The following is a 15,038-nucleotide window of genomic DNA, read 5'->3' on the forward strand; positions in this document are numbered from 1 at the left end:
ATGTCAAAAACAGTAAAATTGCTGCAAAATTCAAACTGTGGCACCAGAAGGGGAACTGGGTTGTCTGCTCAGGGCCACATGCGAGCAGTGCCAGGTTGCAAAGGCGGATGAGTAAGTGACACTCAGTCCAAAGCAAAGGTTTCTAACAGCCATGATTATCTTTTAATGGTCTTTTTTTGTTTTAACCTTGCAGCACTGGGACGTCTTCAAATACGTGACTGAGGTATTTATCTTAGTACCTGCATTACTGGGACTGAAGGGGAACCTAGAGATGACTCTGGCGTCTCGCCTGTCGACAGCTGTGAGTACTGAGGGAGCAGGATACCTGGTTGGGGAACATATGCATGTGTGGTGGCTGGGCAGACAAAAATCTCTCTGTGCACGGGCCTGTGAGGTCAGTGACCACTGAAACCAGAGCCTAGAGTTTAGCATGCTGGGAAGGTGTCTTCATCCCACTGGACCGATCAGATTTGAAGGCTTAATAGTCCTTAAGCTTTGCTGACGGTTCACTTCCTTGTCATGGCTGCTCGTGGGCCTGGAGGCACGGTGCGTGAGCTGGCTTTGGCAGTTTAATGTCTGGAGTGCTTGGATCCGGTTTTCTTCATGAGGCAGCTGGGTGCAGGCATGTCATCAACGCAGGATAAAACAAGCCAGGTGAACCTGGAGGGCTAGGAGATGAGAGAGCCTGGAGAGAATTGTACGGGAAAGGCTAAAACAGAGGGGACCTTGCAGTGAGAGCTAGCAGGTGGATTGACAGCCTCTTGAAGTTGATGGAGAGGCATGGCTGGGCATTTCTCTTGCTAGAATTCAGTCTGATTCCTGTGAAACAGTGAGCTCCCTGTGAGAGACGGGGGCAGGCTCTGTTAGCTCCTCAAATACTGTGTTAGTCCAGCTGTAAATGAATTGCTTTGTGTTTAAATGTTTCTATAACACAGCAGTCTGTAGCTGAGTGGCACTGGAGAGAGACTGACATCCTCTCCTAATGGGGACAATAATACTCCTTCCTTCTGCAAAGTATCTTCTGTTTGAGCATGACAGCAAGTGACTGCCTGATCTTCCTGTGTTTCCCATGATGGGAGTACATATAGCTTTGAATCTTACATCTGCAAGGTGTTAGCTGCCTGCTGCCAAGCTTTTAACTCCTCTGCCTCTGTGCTGTGAATTGCTGGAAGAGAGAGCCCTTGCAGCAAGCAGCCTAGTCTTGGCCTTGACAGTGCAGAGGAGCAGACGCGCGTTGGCCCGAGAGCTGCTCAGGAACCGCTCGCTGAGATGTAGGGATGGAGAACTGTCTGCCTGGGCGGTAGCAGCAAGCATAGCTAGCAGTGAGCTGCTTCTCAGCATGCTCCCTTCCCCTCAGCCTTCCCCTTACTGGTTGCTGCAGGAGAAAGCACAGGAGAGTGTTGAAGAGGTCTCTGTATATCTGCTCTCCTGGGTCCTCTCTCGTTCTTCCATCCTGAGCAATGAGGTGATGCCAGCTGTGACTCTGCTCCTCAGTAGCTTCTTGTTGGCCTCTGAGGCCCAAGGTTTCTGGTGCGTTCCTGGAAGGCAGCAGAGCCAACAGTTTGAGCTGCTCATCCAGCCTTTGTCACCTGCAGCCCCTCTTGCCCCTCATGCAGTAGCTCCCTGTATGCACCCTAAGGGATGCTGCTCTCATCCACTGGACCGGTGGCACATGGGCATCATATTCTGAAGAGTCTGGGGTTGTCCCTGCAGTCCCTGGAGAGCAGGAAGGCAAGCAGCATTTCCCTGGACTAGCCCTTGGCTTGGCCTCTGCACCCCAGCCCCTGCCTGCCGATTCCTGCCAACTGTGGGGACCACCTCGTTCACGGATTCAGCCCTTGCCCTTCGTTCTCTGAAGGAGCAGGGCGCTGAGCTGCCTGGGGGATGGCCGTGCCAGCACTACCTGGCAAAAGCTGGGCTGTGGCTGCTTCCCCTTGGTGCTGGTCTCCTCCCTCCAGGCGCTGCTGGGGAGGACAAAGCTGCTGGGAGGCTTCGCGCTGCCCCTGGCCCAGCTGTGCTCCGGTGCCAGGGCTTGCAGGGACAGAGCCTGAGCACTGCAGCTTGTGTGGCAGGCTGAGCTTTGTTTGCCCCTTCGTTCTGGGAAACAAATCCCTTTGTTTTATTCGCTGTCTATTGTTCGGATCATGTCAGGATCCTTGCTGTCCCAGACACAGGCCGTTCTCCCTCGGCATTGGCCAGCTTGCACTTTCTGAGCATGGGCTTATTGGGGTGAGCACTTGCCTCTCCTGGGACAAAGGCAGTACTTCTGCGGCCTCCGTTTTCTCCATCCTCTTCCCTTATGGGGCTGGCACGGAGCAACATTGGGGCAGGCTTGGCAGAGAAACGAGACTGTGCAGAAAGTCACAGGAATGCAAAACTTTCCCCTATCTGCTCCAGTGGCTGCAGCAGGGTCACGAGGAAACTGGCACAGAGAGCACTCGTCCGGCTTGCCTGCCCGTCTGTGCCGAGCGGCTGCTGCCCTTGCACCGGCTTGGTCTCCTGGTGCCTCCTCCTGCCCCTGAGCAGACGGCTGTGGGGTGGCATTAGCCTCGTGGGCCAAGACCCAGGCTTTGTCCTCTGTTTTCCTTTGCCCTGGCAGGAAGGAAGGCTGTGCTGCCTCTACACGAATCCCCTACAGCCTTGCACTCTACCTCCTTGTATCTGCGTGTGGTGGGACAGGACGATCTCTTGGGCTTTCCTTTTCTTTCCTTGCCCTGTTCTTCCCTCAGCATGGGGGACCCACGTGCAGGCGTGCGGAGGGAGCTCCCCTCTGACTAGGGCTTCACGGCGTGGGTCTCGTGCTCTCTCCGCAGGAAATCAGCCTGGAGTGGTTTCTCAGACTGTGGGTTCTAATTAGTGCTGCATTAAGGCACCTCAGAAATTCCTTTCACAGTTAAGAAGCAAAACTCTCCCATTAGTTAAAGGATTAAAATCCTGTTGCCAGTGACTACAGCTAGGTTATGTTAATCCCCACCTAATTGCCATGTGGCTGGAATTTTAAGGTCAGGCTTCATATGGAGCTCAAATTCCCGTGCTGGATGTGCTCAGTGCTACTCCAGTCAACTTTTTGTTGTTTTTTCCCCATTCTTTCCTCCACTAAACTGACCAGAATAAATTCACTCCAGAGATGGACGCGTCTCAATGCTGGTTGAAATGAGCTGGCAGTTCTCTCAAGCGCATGCAGTAAGGAGAGCAGAAGAATTGGTTGATCGCTGACTTCTTGTTTTTTGCAGAGGCCAGCAAGGAAACCTGAGAGGCAGAAATTGCTGCTGTATTGTTGAGCAAAAGTTTCGATTTGACGCTGTCAGCCAGTAACTCCAACATGCGTTTACCACTGCAGATTGCTTGAGCCTCTCCCTTAGGATTTCATAGTGACAAACTTGTTTCCTCTCCATGTTCATCAGCTTCTGATAATACAAGATTGGATATAAGCTTATACCCTCTGCCTACCCATTCTTTCCATGACCTAGACGGTGCTAGGGAAGAGCAGAACCCTTATGCTCTGCAATAACCAGCAACCTGCAGTGATTCTGCTGGGTTATTTTGGATCGTATGCCAAGGAATTAAAGCAACTTCCCATCTGTTCTGGTTAGTCTGATTAGCATCTCCTGCAGTTGTAGCGGTGCCAGATGACCCACCCGTGTGCCATGGCTGCTTCCCGCTACTCAGTAGGTCTGCATGTGGCATTAGCCTTGTTTACTCAGCTTTTAACTGAAACAGTAGTTCTTTCTGCCAGCTTCCTCTGCCCACATGATGCTACTCTGGCCTTGGTCCGTATCGGAGCTGGGGCACGCAGATAGCTGACCTGGGAGTCTGTGCACCCCTATTTCCCTCCTGGCTGGCTGACCTGAGGGGCAGCATGATCCAACTGGGCCTGAGCCAGGCTTGGCTTGATCACCAGTGCAGTGAATTCAATGAGTAAATAAGCAGCAGTGCGTGACTCTGCATGGGGACAAAGTATATCTTGTTGCTTTTGCAAGATTTTCATCAGATGTTCTATTGACGTCGATTCCCCTTTACGCTCCCCTCAAAACCCCCTCTGTAGTGGGTCTGGCTCCATTCCTGCCACGTCGGAGAGTGTCGGCCCGTTCCTGCAGCTGGGAAGGAGAAGGATTTGAGGTCATTACTCCTGTTCCTGGCACAAACTTGCGCAGCTGGAAGGCAGGAATTTGACCGGTAGCAAATGCAAAATGCTGTCAGTCTTTAATGATGTTGTGATGTCTTCTTGCAGGCTAATATTGGCCAAATGGATACACCCAAAGAGCTCTGGAGGATGATAACAGGGAACATGGCTCTGATACAGGTAAGGAAATGTGAAAGGAGAAGAAAGTGGGAGTATTGGTAGTTGGTGTAAGCCAACTGTGACAAGTGTCAGGTTTAAATGCCTGCTTTTTGGTATTGTCAGCTTCTGGTCCCACAGTCATCTAACCGTAACGGTTTGCTCTATAGGTGAGACTTGGTGTTTCCCTGCTAGATGCTAATCCACCTGAAATGGTGGTACCCTGGGTGGTGTTTCCCTCTTTCCTCACCCCGGGACTGTTTTGCTCTCTTGGTGACTGTCTAGTTTTTATTTTCAGGTTCAGGCTACTGTGGTTGGCTTCCTGGCCTCAATCGCAGCAGTGATATTCGGATGGATCCCAGATGGGCACTTCAGCATTGACCATGCTGTCCTGCTTTGTGCCAGCAGTGTGGCTACTGCTTTCATTGCTTCCCTTGTTCTGGGTGAGAGACAGACCCTGCACGCCCTCCATGCACCTCTTCCTACAATGATGGGCTGTCCTTGGTCTCATCCTGTTTTCTTCCTCTTTTTGGCTGTAGGCATGATTATGATTGGGGTCATCATCGGCTCCAGGAAGATGGGGATCAATCCTGATAATGTCGCCACACCAATTGCTGCCAGCCTGGGGGATCTCATCACCCTGGCTCTGCTTTCAGGAATCAGCTGGGGCTTGTACAAAGAGCTGGGTGAGGAGCAACAAAAGGCCTTTGTCTCACTCTGGTCCTTCCACGTGCTGTTGCATCTCCCTCGCAATTCACCCTCTTCCTTTGCCCTTCCTGTTCTCGGGGTATATAGGATGGCTGGCCTGGAAGCTACCTCAGTTTTGGATTTCATCTTTTGTACTGTCAGCACCAGCTGGGGATCCTCAGTGCAAAGCTGCAGCTGTAGATGCTAGACTTCCTCCTCCCTCCCCTCCACCTTCCTTCCCTGGCGGCTGGGATGCAAGGGATGTGACTCAGCCAGGTTCAGCCAGAGGTGAAGCAACACTGGGAGGTCTTGCCCAGGAGTGGGAAAGTGGGAATGAGCAGTTAGACATTGAAGAGATCTCACTCGGATCTGTTGATAAAGCCCCTGTGAGTACAGGAGAAGGAAAAGCCATGTCCTGCAGAGCTGAGGCTGGTCTGGTCTAGTTTGCCTGCCCTCACTGGAGTTTCTGAATCCAGGGGTGACAGCAGTCTGTAGGCAGGTTTGATGAGCTCCGCTGAGGTAGCACCCCACCTCACTGCAGCGGGATGTGTCCTTGATCTGTTGCCTCTGCTTATTTCCCCCTCAGAGAGCAAAGCCTACGTGAATCCTTTGGTATGCGCCTTCTTCATAGCTCTGCTGCCCATCTGGATCATCGTGGCCAAGAAGAATGCAGCAACTCGGGAGGTGCTGTACTCTGGCTGGGAGCCAGTCATTATCGCAATGGCTATTAGCAGGTAGGAAGGCGTGGAGGAGTTCCTCTCCACCAAACACAGACGGACGACACATCCTTTCCCCCGGCCCTTTCAACCTCTTAGCCCTTGGTGGGTTCTGGAACAAGAGGGGACCAAACCTCTTCTGCTTCCACAGTCCAGATTGCCAGGAAACTGGAAGTTATTTTGTGTTTTCTAGACAAAAACACGGGGTTCTAGGTCCCGAGGCACAGGAGTGATTAAGTACCTGGCTGCTGGAATCCAGGGCCTTAGCAATGTCCCAGCTGCTGCACAGGGAGACTCTGGCATGGCCATGGAGTAAACACACATCCCATTTAGCAGTCTTCTGCACAAGAGCCCTCTCTGCCCTCTGAAGGGCAGGATTGCTTTTGATTATTGTGTTGCAGTAAACTGTACGTTAGGGGATTTGGTCCTTGATGGTTTTTGGCAGCAATGAGAAAAGATCCTGCTAAAACTGTCTTCTGTTATCAAATATTGAGGCTTAAAATCATGTGCAACAACCGCAACCATAAGTGCATGTTAATAGGTGTATACATCACCCTTGGGTGCACACACTGCAACAGAGAGACCCCTCAGTGCTTTGTGTGAGTATTTCCTAATGAGCTTTCAGCACTGACCTCTTCAATCTTCCCTCTGCAGTGTTGGGGGTTTAATTTTGGACAGAACAGTCTCAGATCCAAACTTTGCTGGGATGGCTGTCTTCACGCCGGTTATTAATGGTGAGTTCCTTTCCACTCTGGTATTGCAGCTCTTGGAGACTCCTGGCAGACAGTGGAATTGTCCCGTGTGCCTTATTTCAGGCAGATTAATGAGACTAATTCCCTTTTGATTGCCAGTGAGACGTGGTGGTTAGACCCAAGCTTCACAACAGCGTGGCTCACTCTGGTTCCAGCCTTTCACCAGAGGGTGACTGGCCTGGGAGGCTGTTGCCTTAAAAGACACATTTTCCAGGGGCCCAACAAAAGCTGTCTTTACTTCCTGATTCCTCCTGGCTGGTGGACCAGACCCCCATCTTCCGAGATATGTGCCTTGTGGCACCTGCTGACATAAAGATTTGGATTTGCAACTCGGAATCAGGAAATCTAATTGCTTCTGGTGTAAAGCTTTGACCTCCTTTCTGCCTAATGAACCAGGGAAACTCCTTTTTTTTATTACTTTTTGCAATAAACAGAGTTAATTCTGAGCCAGTGCATCTTGGGCTAGTGGGTTCCACAGTTTCGTTATGCCTCATGCAAAAAATAATAGTGTTAAACTTCCTGTGTCTGTTTTGGTGGCTGACTTGTCATTTTTTTGTTTCACGTATCTCTTCCAATCAAAGCTGCAGTAATAGAATTGCATCTATTTTACTAAGGGGCCTAAGGGGAAACCGTAGAACAGTGTGCTTTGTCTCAGCTCTTTACATCCTGCAAAAATGGAATTCGGGTCAAAAATAGACTGTCCTACGTTATTTCAGCACCTGGCAATTCCAGATCTGCTGGCTGTTGAAAATAGCTTTTGCTCTTTAAAGTGTTTGAGACGTCATCTTACTGCTCTCTCCTTATCCGCAGGTGTGGGTGGCAACCTGGTGGCAGTGCAGGCTAGTCGCATCTCCACTTACCTGCACATGAGTGGGATGCCTGGAGATGGCTCCGAAACAGCCCCTCGCAAGTGCCCCAGCCCTTGTAGCACTTTCTTCAGCTCAGGTAAGCAAGTCGGGTGTCGAAATATATCGACTTCTGCCAGCAGCGGGTGCTGCAGTTGGCTGGCTAAAGGTGTCTGTGACAGCCGCTGGAGGCTGTCACAGGAAATGGTGACTGAGGTCTGCTCAGAGGCAGCTGTCAGCTCACGGATGCGGCTGGTCTTCTGGCCTGGCCTGCCCTCTAGAGACGGTCAGACCTTTAGCAAAGCCGCTGTGCGAGAGGACGTAGCCCTGCTGGATGAGGAAAGCATGGTGCAGAAGTCCCGTGCCCTGATGGTCTCATACTGTAAATCCTCCACCCTCTAGATCTTTTCCAGATGTGTCCAGGATACCGAAACCTGCCTTGAGGCTGCTCGAGTGTTGCAGCTCTGCTGGGCTTATAGAGCTGCAGTAACAGAAATCTTCGCGTTTACGAAGGCTTCCTAACAGCTCTGTTATTTGTGGCAGTTGTGTGGCAGAGCACAGCCTAAACTTGCGTTCCAGCACAGAGTGCGGGCAGAGGTTATTGCTCTCCAAGCTTCCTAGAGAGGCTTGATAGCCTGCAGCCTGGGTCCCGGCCTTCTGGGCCGCGGCTGTCCCTGAAGAGGAAGGAGGGGCGAGAGGTCTCCAATGTGGTGGTGATCTGTTAGGAAACTGATCGCCAGACGAGGTGCAGACAGAGCTCCGAGGAAGTTCGATGTTTGTGGTAAACTCTTGACAGCTCCGTACTGAGCACGGTCAGAGATGGGACCTGAGTACTTTTGGCAGCTGAGATCCGAGAACGGCTTTTGCTCTGAGGACAGAATTAAGCTCTCCTACCGAGCTTGGTGCAAAGAGTCCTTGGGCATCCTGACAGTGGGGTCACCATTCAGCGCGCTGCCTTTCAGCCTAAATCTGCAGCGTGCTGGTCCCTGCTTCCAATTTGACCATAGTTGTACTGCCTTTTCCCCTGGAGCCCAGGGAGGCTGCAGAGTTACTGTGTGTTCAAGCCTATCTTAAGCCTGAACTCCATCTTTGTTTCCTTGCAGATGTGAATTCTCGCTCTGCTCGCGTGCTCTTTCTTCTGGTGGTGCCTGGACACTTGGTTTTCCTTTACACCATCAGCTCCATGCAAGGTGGACACACTACACTCACCCTGATTTTCATAGTCTTCTACATGACAGCTGCGCTTCTCCAGGTAAGCTGGAGCCCCTCCGGGGGCTGTAACCCCTCAGGCTGGAATGAGGGGACGCTGCCATATCCTCTGCAGTGGGGACCTGTTCAGCCAGTTAAGTCATAAATACACTGCTGAAAGCACTGCGATATACCCTGTCCCTAGGCAAGAGATTTATGTGCTGGAGAGAGGTATGCCAAGTAGATTTGTATTTGTCAAATGAGCTGGTATCGAACTGAATAAATCCTTCTTCGTTGATACCTGTACACACAATTTTTCCTTCCTACCATTCTTGGCAAGTTTTGAATCTGTCTTTTGTCTCTTTTAAGTCCTTCTGATAGCAGAAGTGTTTACCCCTTGTGTGTTAATCTGTCCTGTAAGGTGCTTTGGCAATTTTAAAACTGCTGGTGAAGAAAACAGGATGTGGAATTTGCAGGGACCCCACGCCTTGTGTGACTTGTCCTGCCCCTTCCCTGCCTCCCCTGCAGGGTAGAGACCTGCCAGACCTGCGGCACGGGGCTCTTGGTCTCCTCGCAGGAGCTGCGTCAGCCCATAGCGATGGCTGTTCTGAGTGTCGTGCCCAGACCAGGGCATTCATGCTGCAGAAATCCAGCGGCCACTTGCAGGGGTCTGGCTGCCTGTGTTGGAGGGCAGGGAGAGAAATCCGGTTAGGGAGTTTCCTACTAAGCCCAGCTACGCTCCCCCCTGCTCACCCCCTCCGCTTGTGGAAGCTGTGCCTGGTTTCAGTGTCCCCTAAAATCAACAACCGAGGCCAGCGTGAGGAAATGAGTCAGAGCATCCATCAGAGGCAAGAGCAGAGTGCTGTCATCCAGGAGGCTAAATTTAGGTTGTGAACTCCTGCTGGGTGCTTGGGCACTTGGAGGGGGCTTCCGCTCGCAGCTGCTCTGCAGAGCCACTGCTGTGAGCAGCCTGCAGGCTTGGGAGCACCGGAGCTCAGCTGGCAGCAGAGGGACCACCGCGTGCTGGCTGCGGTGGTCCTGAGCTCCACTGTGTCCTGAGCGAGACCCTCCCAGCCCCGGAGACACCAGAGGCATTAGCAACAGGGCTGCGGCCAGTTCAAATCCCTGTCCCAGACGTAAGGCTTGAGAGGATCCAATGCGGATTTCTTCTGTCTTTAGACAGAAGCCTTCAATACGAGCCTCTCGCTGCGTTGAAGCAGATGGGGGAGAACATCACGCGCCGGTAGTTTCAGCTGCCGGGCAGTTGCTTTTTTTATTTCTGGAGGCCAGGCGTTGCTGTCCCTTCCTGAGCATCCTGCGTGCTTCCAAGTCCCTCTTTGTCCCATATCTCTTCAAGCTTGTTCTGGTTAGATCTGAAAACAGATGCAAAATTTAGACTTTTTGGTGTTTGTTTCAGAAAGTGTTCTCCTTTCTAAGCCTAAATTTGATGGTGACATGTGAAGCTAAAGAAGAATAGGGCAGAGGCTGTTAAGGACACAGGGGATTTGGATGCCCAGGGGCCCACTGAAACTCGCCAAGTTCCTCTTTGTGCTGTACTTGTTGCTTTGGGGATGCAGCCTGCATTAAATGCCTGGAGTGCAGCGCTCAGCGAGGTGGTTCTGACCTGCCACCAGCTCTGTTCCTTGGATTGAGGTTGTGCCCTCGGGCTGAGCCCGGCCTGCCCAGCTGGAGTTGCCCCAGCTGATGCTCCCCGAAGCTGGGATTGCAGAGGTCAGGATCTGTGGCTGATGTGGCTCTTTTCTTCCTGCCTCCCAGGTTCTCATTCTTCTGTACATTGCTGACTGGATGGTGCACTGGATGTGGGGCAGGGACCTCGATCCCGACAACTTCTCCATCCCATACTTGACAGCGCTGGGGGACCTGATTGGAACAGGTCTCCTCGCTCTCAGCTTTCACGTCCTCTGGCTCATCGGTGACCGGGACTCCGATGTGGGAGACTAGCTCTCCGTGCTGCCACCCCCCCTTGTCACAGCTCTCCTCCTCCTTTCATTTTGTTGTTGTTGTTTCTTTTCCTCCACCCTTGCTCTCTTTTGCTTCCTCTCCCCACCCTGTCTCTCTTGAGACTTCATCTTTGATACTGGATTCTCATTATTTTCAATGGGAATTTTATGTGGTTTATATTTCAAGCCAAGTTTGTACAGAAAATAAATCTAGTTTTAGGAAGGACAAAAAAAAGTGTAACGAGACAATCACCAAGTGCAATTTCATAGTAGTTATGTCTGAACCAAGGTTGCAGTGAAGATACCGATCAGTCAGATCACGCAGGGAGCCCACCCTGTCCCAGTCACTAGAGGTGAAGGGCTGCTTTTTTCGCTTCATAAGCGTTTTAAATGCTGGAGGTAAGGTTCAGATTTATTTTACTGAACAGGCACCTTCTAGCAAAGTACAACCTCACGGATGAGGGCGTGGGGTATCTCCTGTCTTCTCTGCCCTGTCGCCCTCCTCCCTTGTGTTTGCTCTCTGAATCCCTCTCCTGTGCCTGGCATCCAAAGCACGCGAGTCTCTGGTAGAGGGATTAGCGAAGATGGCGAGGAGGGGTCCTCTGTGCCGAAACACCCATTCCTGTGTGCCCACGAGGAAAGTGAGTGATGGCGGGTTTGAGGACTGCAGAGCCCTGAAACCTGGCTGTGAGCAGGCTGGTCTCTGCTGACAGATTTAGGCTCCCTTTTGCCAACCATCCGGCAGCATCTCAAACTGCAGACTACTTGTTCTGCCTCTCATGGTGAACTGAGTTCAGCTGCCGCCGCAGGCAAAGGGATGTGCTCTGCGCTTTGTCTGAAGAGGCCGTGAGCTCTCCCCATCTGTCCTTCTCCCCTTCCGCCTGCCGGTGCTCCGCTGGAGGATCTGCCGGAGCCGTCATGGATGCTGTGTGCAAGCCTCTCCTTTGTGCTGGTATGGGCACAGCACTATTTTCACGGCAGCCTGCTCAGTTCAGTTGACTTTTCTTTCCTGGGGAGGTGGATGGAAAAATAGATCCTATTTTGTGTGTTAAGATTTTCTTCCAGCTGCTGAGTGCTGCTGATGGGCCCATTGCAGCTGGGAAGAAGCCACCCGATACCTCTCCCAGTTGAGCCTGAGGCATTTCAAGCTCGGGAGCATCAGGCTCTTGGTGTCTCTTAGAAAAGGACATCCACGTTCAGCCGCTGGATTTCTCTGTATGTGTAGGCGCCAGCCGGAAAACAGGCCAGCGGACGCAGTCAGATTTCTGAAGCCCGGGTTCTTGGCGCAGCTCTCTGTACAGGACTGTAGCAAAGGAACCCGCTTGCCCTTGAGCAGGCATGTAAAATCTGGCATCGGGGTTACAGCCCAGCTCGCAGGCGCTGGCCGAGCACTGCGAGTGCAGGGTTCCCTGCTCTGTTTCTTTCCCCTCCGCTTTTTGTGCTGTTCAGCTCGGTGATGGCCGAGATCCCTTCTCTTCTGCTGCTAGTGCGTGTTGGAAGGACTCTCCCGCAGTCTGCAGCGGCATAAGGAGAGAAAACCTGTTCTGGCTGTGTGACTAAGGCGGTTGTAGATGATCTTCCTGAACGCTGTCGGCACTCAATGCTTTTTAGTTTTCCCATTTGGATATAAATCAATTCAGTAAACTGAGTGCAGTTTGATGTAAGCAGGTCTTATTGAGTTGGAACCTTCACCCAGTTACGCTGAGTTTAAATGATGTGCTCAGGCAGAGAGCGCCATTAAACAGGCTCTAATGCACGAATATAAATTGAATGCATAAGCGTGCGTGGGGGGAAAGCTCTTAACGTCTGTCAAGGATGGAGAGAATACAGTACATCCCATGGAGCCTAATTTCAGTCCTGCACTGCCCAAAGCTTGGGGAGCTGCCAGTACCTTCCCAAACGCTGGGGGAATGCCTACAGTATTGGGCGTAGTGGCACCTTGCATCCTGACCCTGCAGTGCCAGCAAAGCTCTCGTTTTAGCTGTGCAGGCCCAGAGTGCTGCAGTTCTGCCCCTGGTCTGGACGCTGCCTGTCCTACTTATTTGCAGCTCCAGAACATAACCTGAAAGCTGCTGGATTTCTGGTTGTCTGCTTTTCCTCTTGCTTTAAGTGTGTTCCTCACAGCAGAACACAACTATCCTTGATCGGCCTAATTTCCTCTTTTAGGTTAACTTCTGTATTTCTCATACAAACCAATGCTCGTCTTCTCCTTTTGGCTTTCTGTCCCAGCAAGGCTGGGCGTCTCTGCTCAGCTGGAAGACGGTGCGATGTGGTGCTGGGAATGCTGATCGTCACCTGAAATGAGGCCAGGTGGGAAGATCTGTTTGTTACTCTGGACAATGCCAGAACTAGCTGAGCTCCACAAAGCCCTGCCTAAGTGCAGACAGTGTTGCTTTTTAGGTAAGGAGTGATTCGTTAGGAACGGTTCCTGCCTCCCCCCAGAAAAGAGCTGAATGCACCTCTTACGGTCCAAGTCAAGACCAAAGTTAGTCTGGGATCGGGCGTTGTCCCAACCCAGAGATCTGGTTGCAGAGCTGGTCCTTACTCTGGAAACGAGCGTGCTGGAAAGGAAGGTCAGGATCCGTGAGTGGGAAGCCAGTTCTGGAAGGCCACGGGAGCAGGTGTAGCCAAACCAAACGGCAGTCAGGCTCTTGCCTGCTCAGGACCTCTCTGAAGCTGTAGAAGAATCCTTTCCTGCTTCAGCGGGTGTACACTGAGCTCTCCTCCTCCTCCTCCTGCCGAAGCTGTTTGCAGTGTTCAGGAGGCAGCGATGGGGTCCTTGCCCTGTCGGGCTGCTCGCGATCAGACCCTCAGAAGAGCAGGTGATACGTTTTTGAGATGGCTTTTCCCTTTCTGCCTTGCTAATGTAACGTCAGGCTTGCTTTCCCCTTCCCCATCTTTGCAACGTGTCCTTTGTGGCAGTAGCTCTGACCCTCGTGCTCGCCACCCTAGTGACGTGACTTCTCACGGATCTCGTTTGGCCAAAGCTCTGTTCAGAAAAAAAAAAAAAACACCAAATAAAAAAACCCCAACAAACCAACCCTCGCACCCTACTGTACCGAAGTCTCAGCCCAGGGACTTCTGGAGTATTCTCTGCTGCTCACCTGATTTCTCTGCCTAATGTTGAGGAATAGATATGAGACTTCCTTCCATTAACACTTAAGCTTTTTTATATATATATTTTTTTTTTCATTAAAAAAAATATATATATGAGAAACTTTCCTGGTCTTTTAGGTGTCACATCACTATTTAGTTCCCCAAGAAAAGATTCCCCAGAGGAAGAATCTACCATTCATGGTCTCCTGTAAAATGAAGAGCCCCAGAGGTGATTGAGAGCTGTCACGCTGCGGGGATGGTGGTGTCTGTACACTTAGATAAGGTCTAAGGTGTGTGCGGGGAATAGGTCAGGGAAGAATCTAAGGTAAAATTGAAGAATATTGATGGTCAAAAACTTTTCCCCACCGGTTGCACTCAAATGCATGCCTACTATACAGCTGACTGCAAATGAAAAATACTGGTTTACTCTTTTTATTAAAGGAAAAAGACTGTCTTAATTATTTATAGTTCCTATAACTGAATTGACAGATGTCAACTTAACTGATAAATTATATTTGGTTAAATAAAGATGACATTTATTTATGTGGACTGCGGTGTCTTCATACGCCTCTACGTGGTTAAAGGTCTTTCACACTTTCACATTTCGCAGCTTATTTTAGCTGACACTGAAACTCTCTTGATACGCAGTGGAATGAGAGGTAAGAAAATCGAATAAATTGCTGTGCACGAAGCAAACTGTGCGATTAGCATAAATGAGAGGTTACCAGGCTGGCTGCGGCCGTGCCCTTGGTTGGATCCAGGTAGCTGCACGGGGGCTCCCAGCAGGACCCGCGGGGGTTTGTCGTCGGCCGCTTGCCGTGTACAGAAGTCCTGCCCTGGCTCGCGTGCGGCCTCTCTGCCCGTGACTGTTGATTAAGGTATGTGGGACGAAAGGGTTCTGCACACTAAGCCCCTGAATTTGCAGGAATTAGTGGCCCTCGGAGGACTCCCGTCCTCCCCAGCTGCGGGATTTGCTGTTGTGGGCTGTTTTCCTGTAGGGCTGTGCCTCCCGGCTGCTCGCCCAAACAAGGATCTTGTTGGAGAGTCCTAAAACAAAGCCCTGGCAGCGCCAGGGACTGGGGAGCAGCCACCAAGACCTTGCTGGCTCCGGCTTCTCCTCTGGCCCTGGGCCCCGCTGCCCCAAGTTGCAGGTCGTTTCCCACACCCCCTGAACCTCAGGGTGCTTGGGCACAGGGTGGGTCATTTCATTCGATGTCTTGGTCCCTGGGGGACAGGGTTGTGTTTTCCTTTTCTGGCTGGGGGAAAGAGGGATGGGGGAAGCTACTGAACGCTTCCGACAGAAACATTTTGGCATTAACTTAAGACCTTGAAGGAATCCCAACAACGGTGTAGCGTGGCTTTGAAAAATATATGTACGTGTGTGTGTGGTGTGGATTACTTTCATTTGTCTTCTGGTTGCAAAGGGGCAGGGCCCAGGGGTTCAGGGGAGCATGGGGCTGGGTCTGGGGGTGCAGGGGAGCATGGGGCTGGGTCTGGGGGTTTTGGGGAGCATG

General features: G+C 51.5%; 1 protein-coding gene across 3 annotated transcripts in view; it reads left to right on the plus strand.

The window, feature by feature from the left end:
- SLC41A1 (solute carrier family 41 (magnesium transporter), member 1) overlaps positions 1 to 14,071 on the plus strand; it is a 20,959-nt gene extending 6,888 nt beyond the window's left edge. The window contains exons 2-11 of one of the 3 annotated variants that reach the window (XM_009327353.1): positions 194 to 301; positions 4,232 to 4,303; positions 4,578 to 4,722; positions 4,819 to 4,965; positions 5,075 to 5,254; positions 5,553 to 5,700; positions 6,337 to 6,416; positions 7,245 to 7,379; positions 8,383 to 8,531; positions 10,244 to 14,071. In XM_009327353.1, the coding sequence (XP_009325628.1) occupies positions 194 to 301; positions 4,232 to 4,303; positions 4,578 to 4,722; positions 4,819 to 4,965; positions 5,075 to 5,254; positions 5,553 to 5,700; positions 6,337 to 6,416; positions 7,245 to 7,379; positions 8,383 to 8,531; positions 10,244 to 10,429 (1,350 nt within the window). In that variant the 3' untranslated portion in view covers positions 10,430 to 14,071. The remainder of the gene's footprint in view (positions 1 to 193; positions 302 to 4,231; positions 4,304 to 4,577; positions 4,723 to 4,818; positions 4,966 to 5,074; positions 5,255 to 5,552; positions 5,701 to 6,336; positions 6,417 to 7,244; positions 7,380 to 8,382; positions 8,532 to 10,243) is intronic. The other 2 variants (XM_009327355.1, XM_009327356.1) reach the window with 2 other exon arrangements.
- Positions 14,072 to 15,038: the final 967 nt, after the last annotated feature.

The sequence above is a fragment of the Pygoscelis adeliae genome, unplaced genomic scaffold (assembly GCF_000699105.1).
Source record: "Pygoscelis adeliae isolate BGI_AS28 unplaced genomic scaffold, ASM69910v1 Scaffold197, whole genome shotgun sequence".
NCBI classification, from domain to species: Eukaryota; Metazoa; Chordata; class Aves; order Sphenisciformes; family Spheniscidae; genus Pygoscelis; species Pygoscelis adeliae.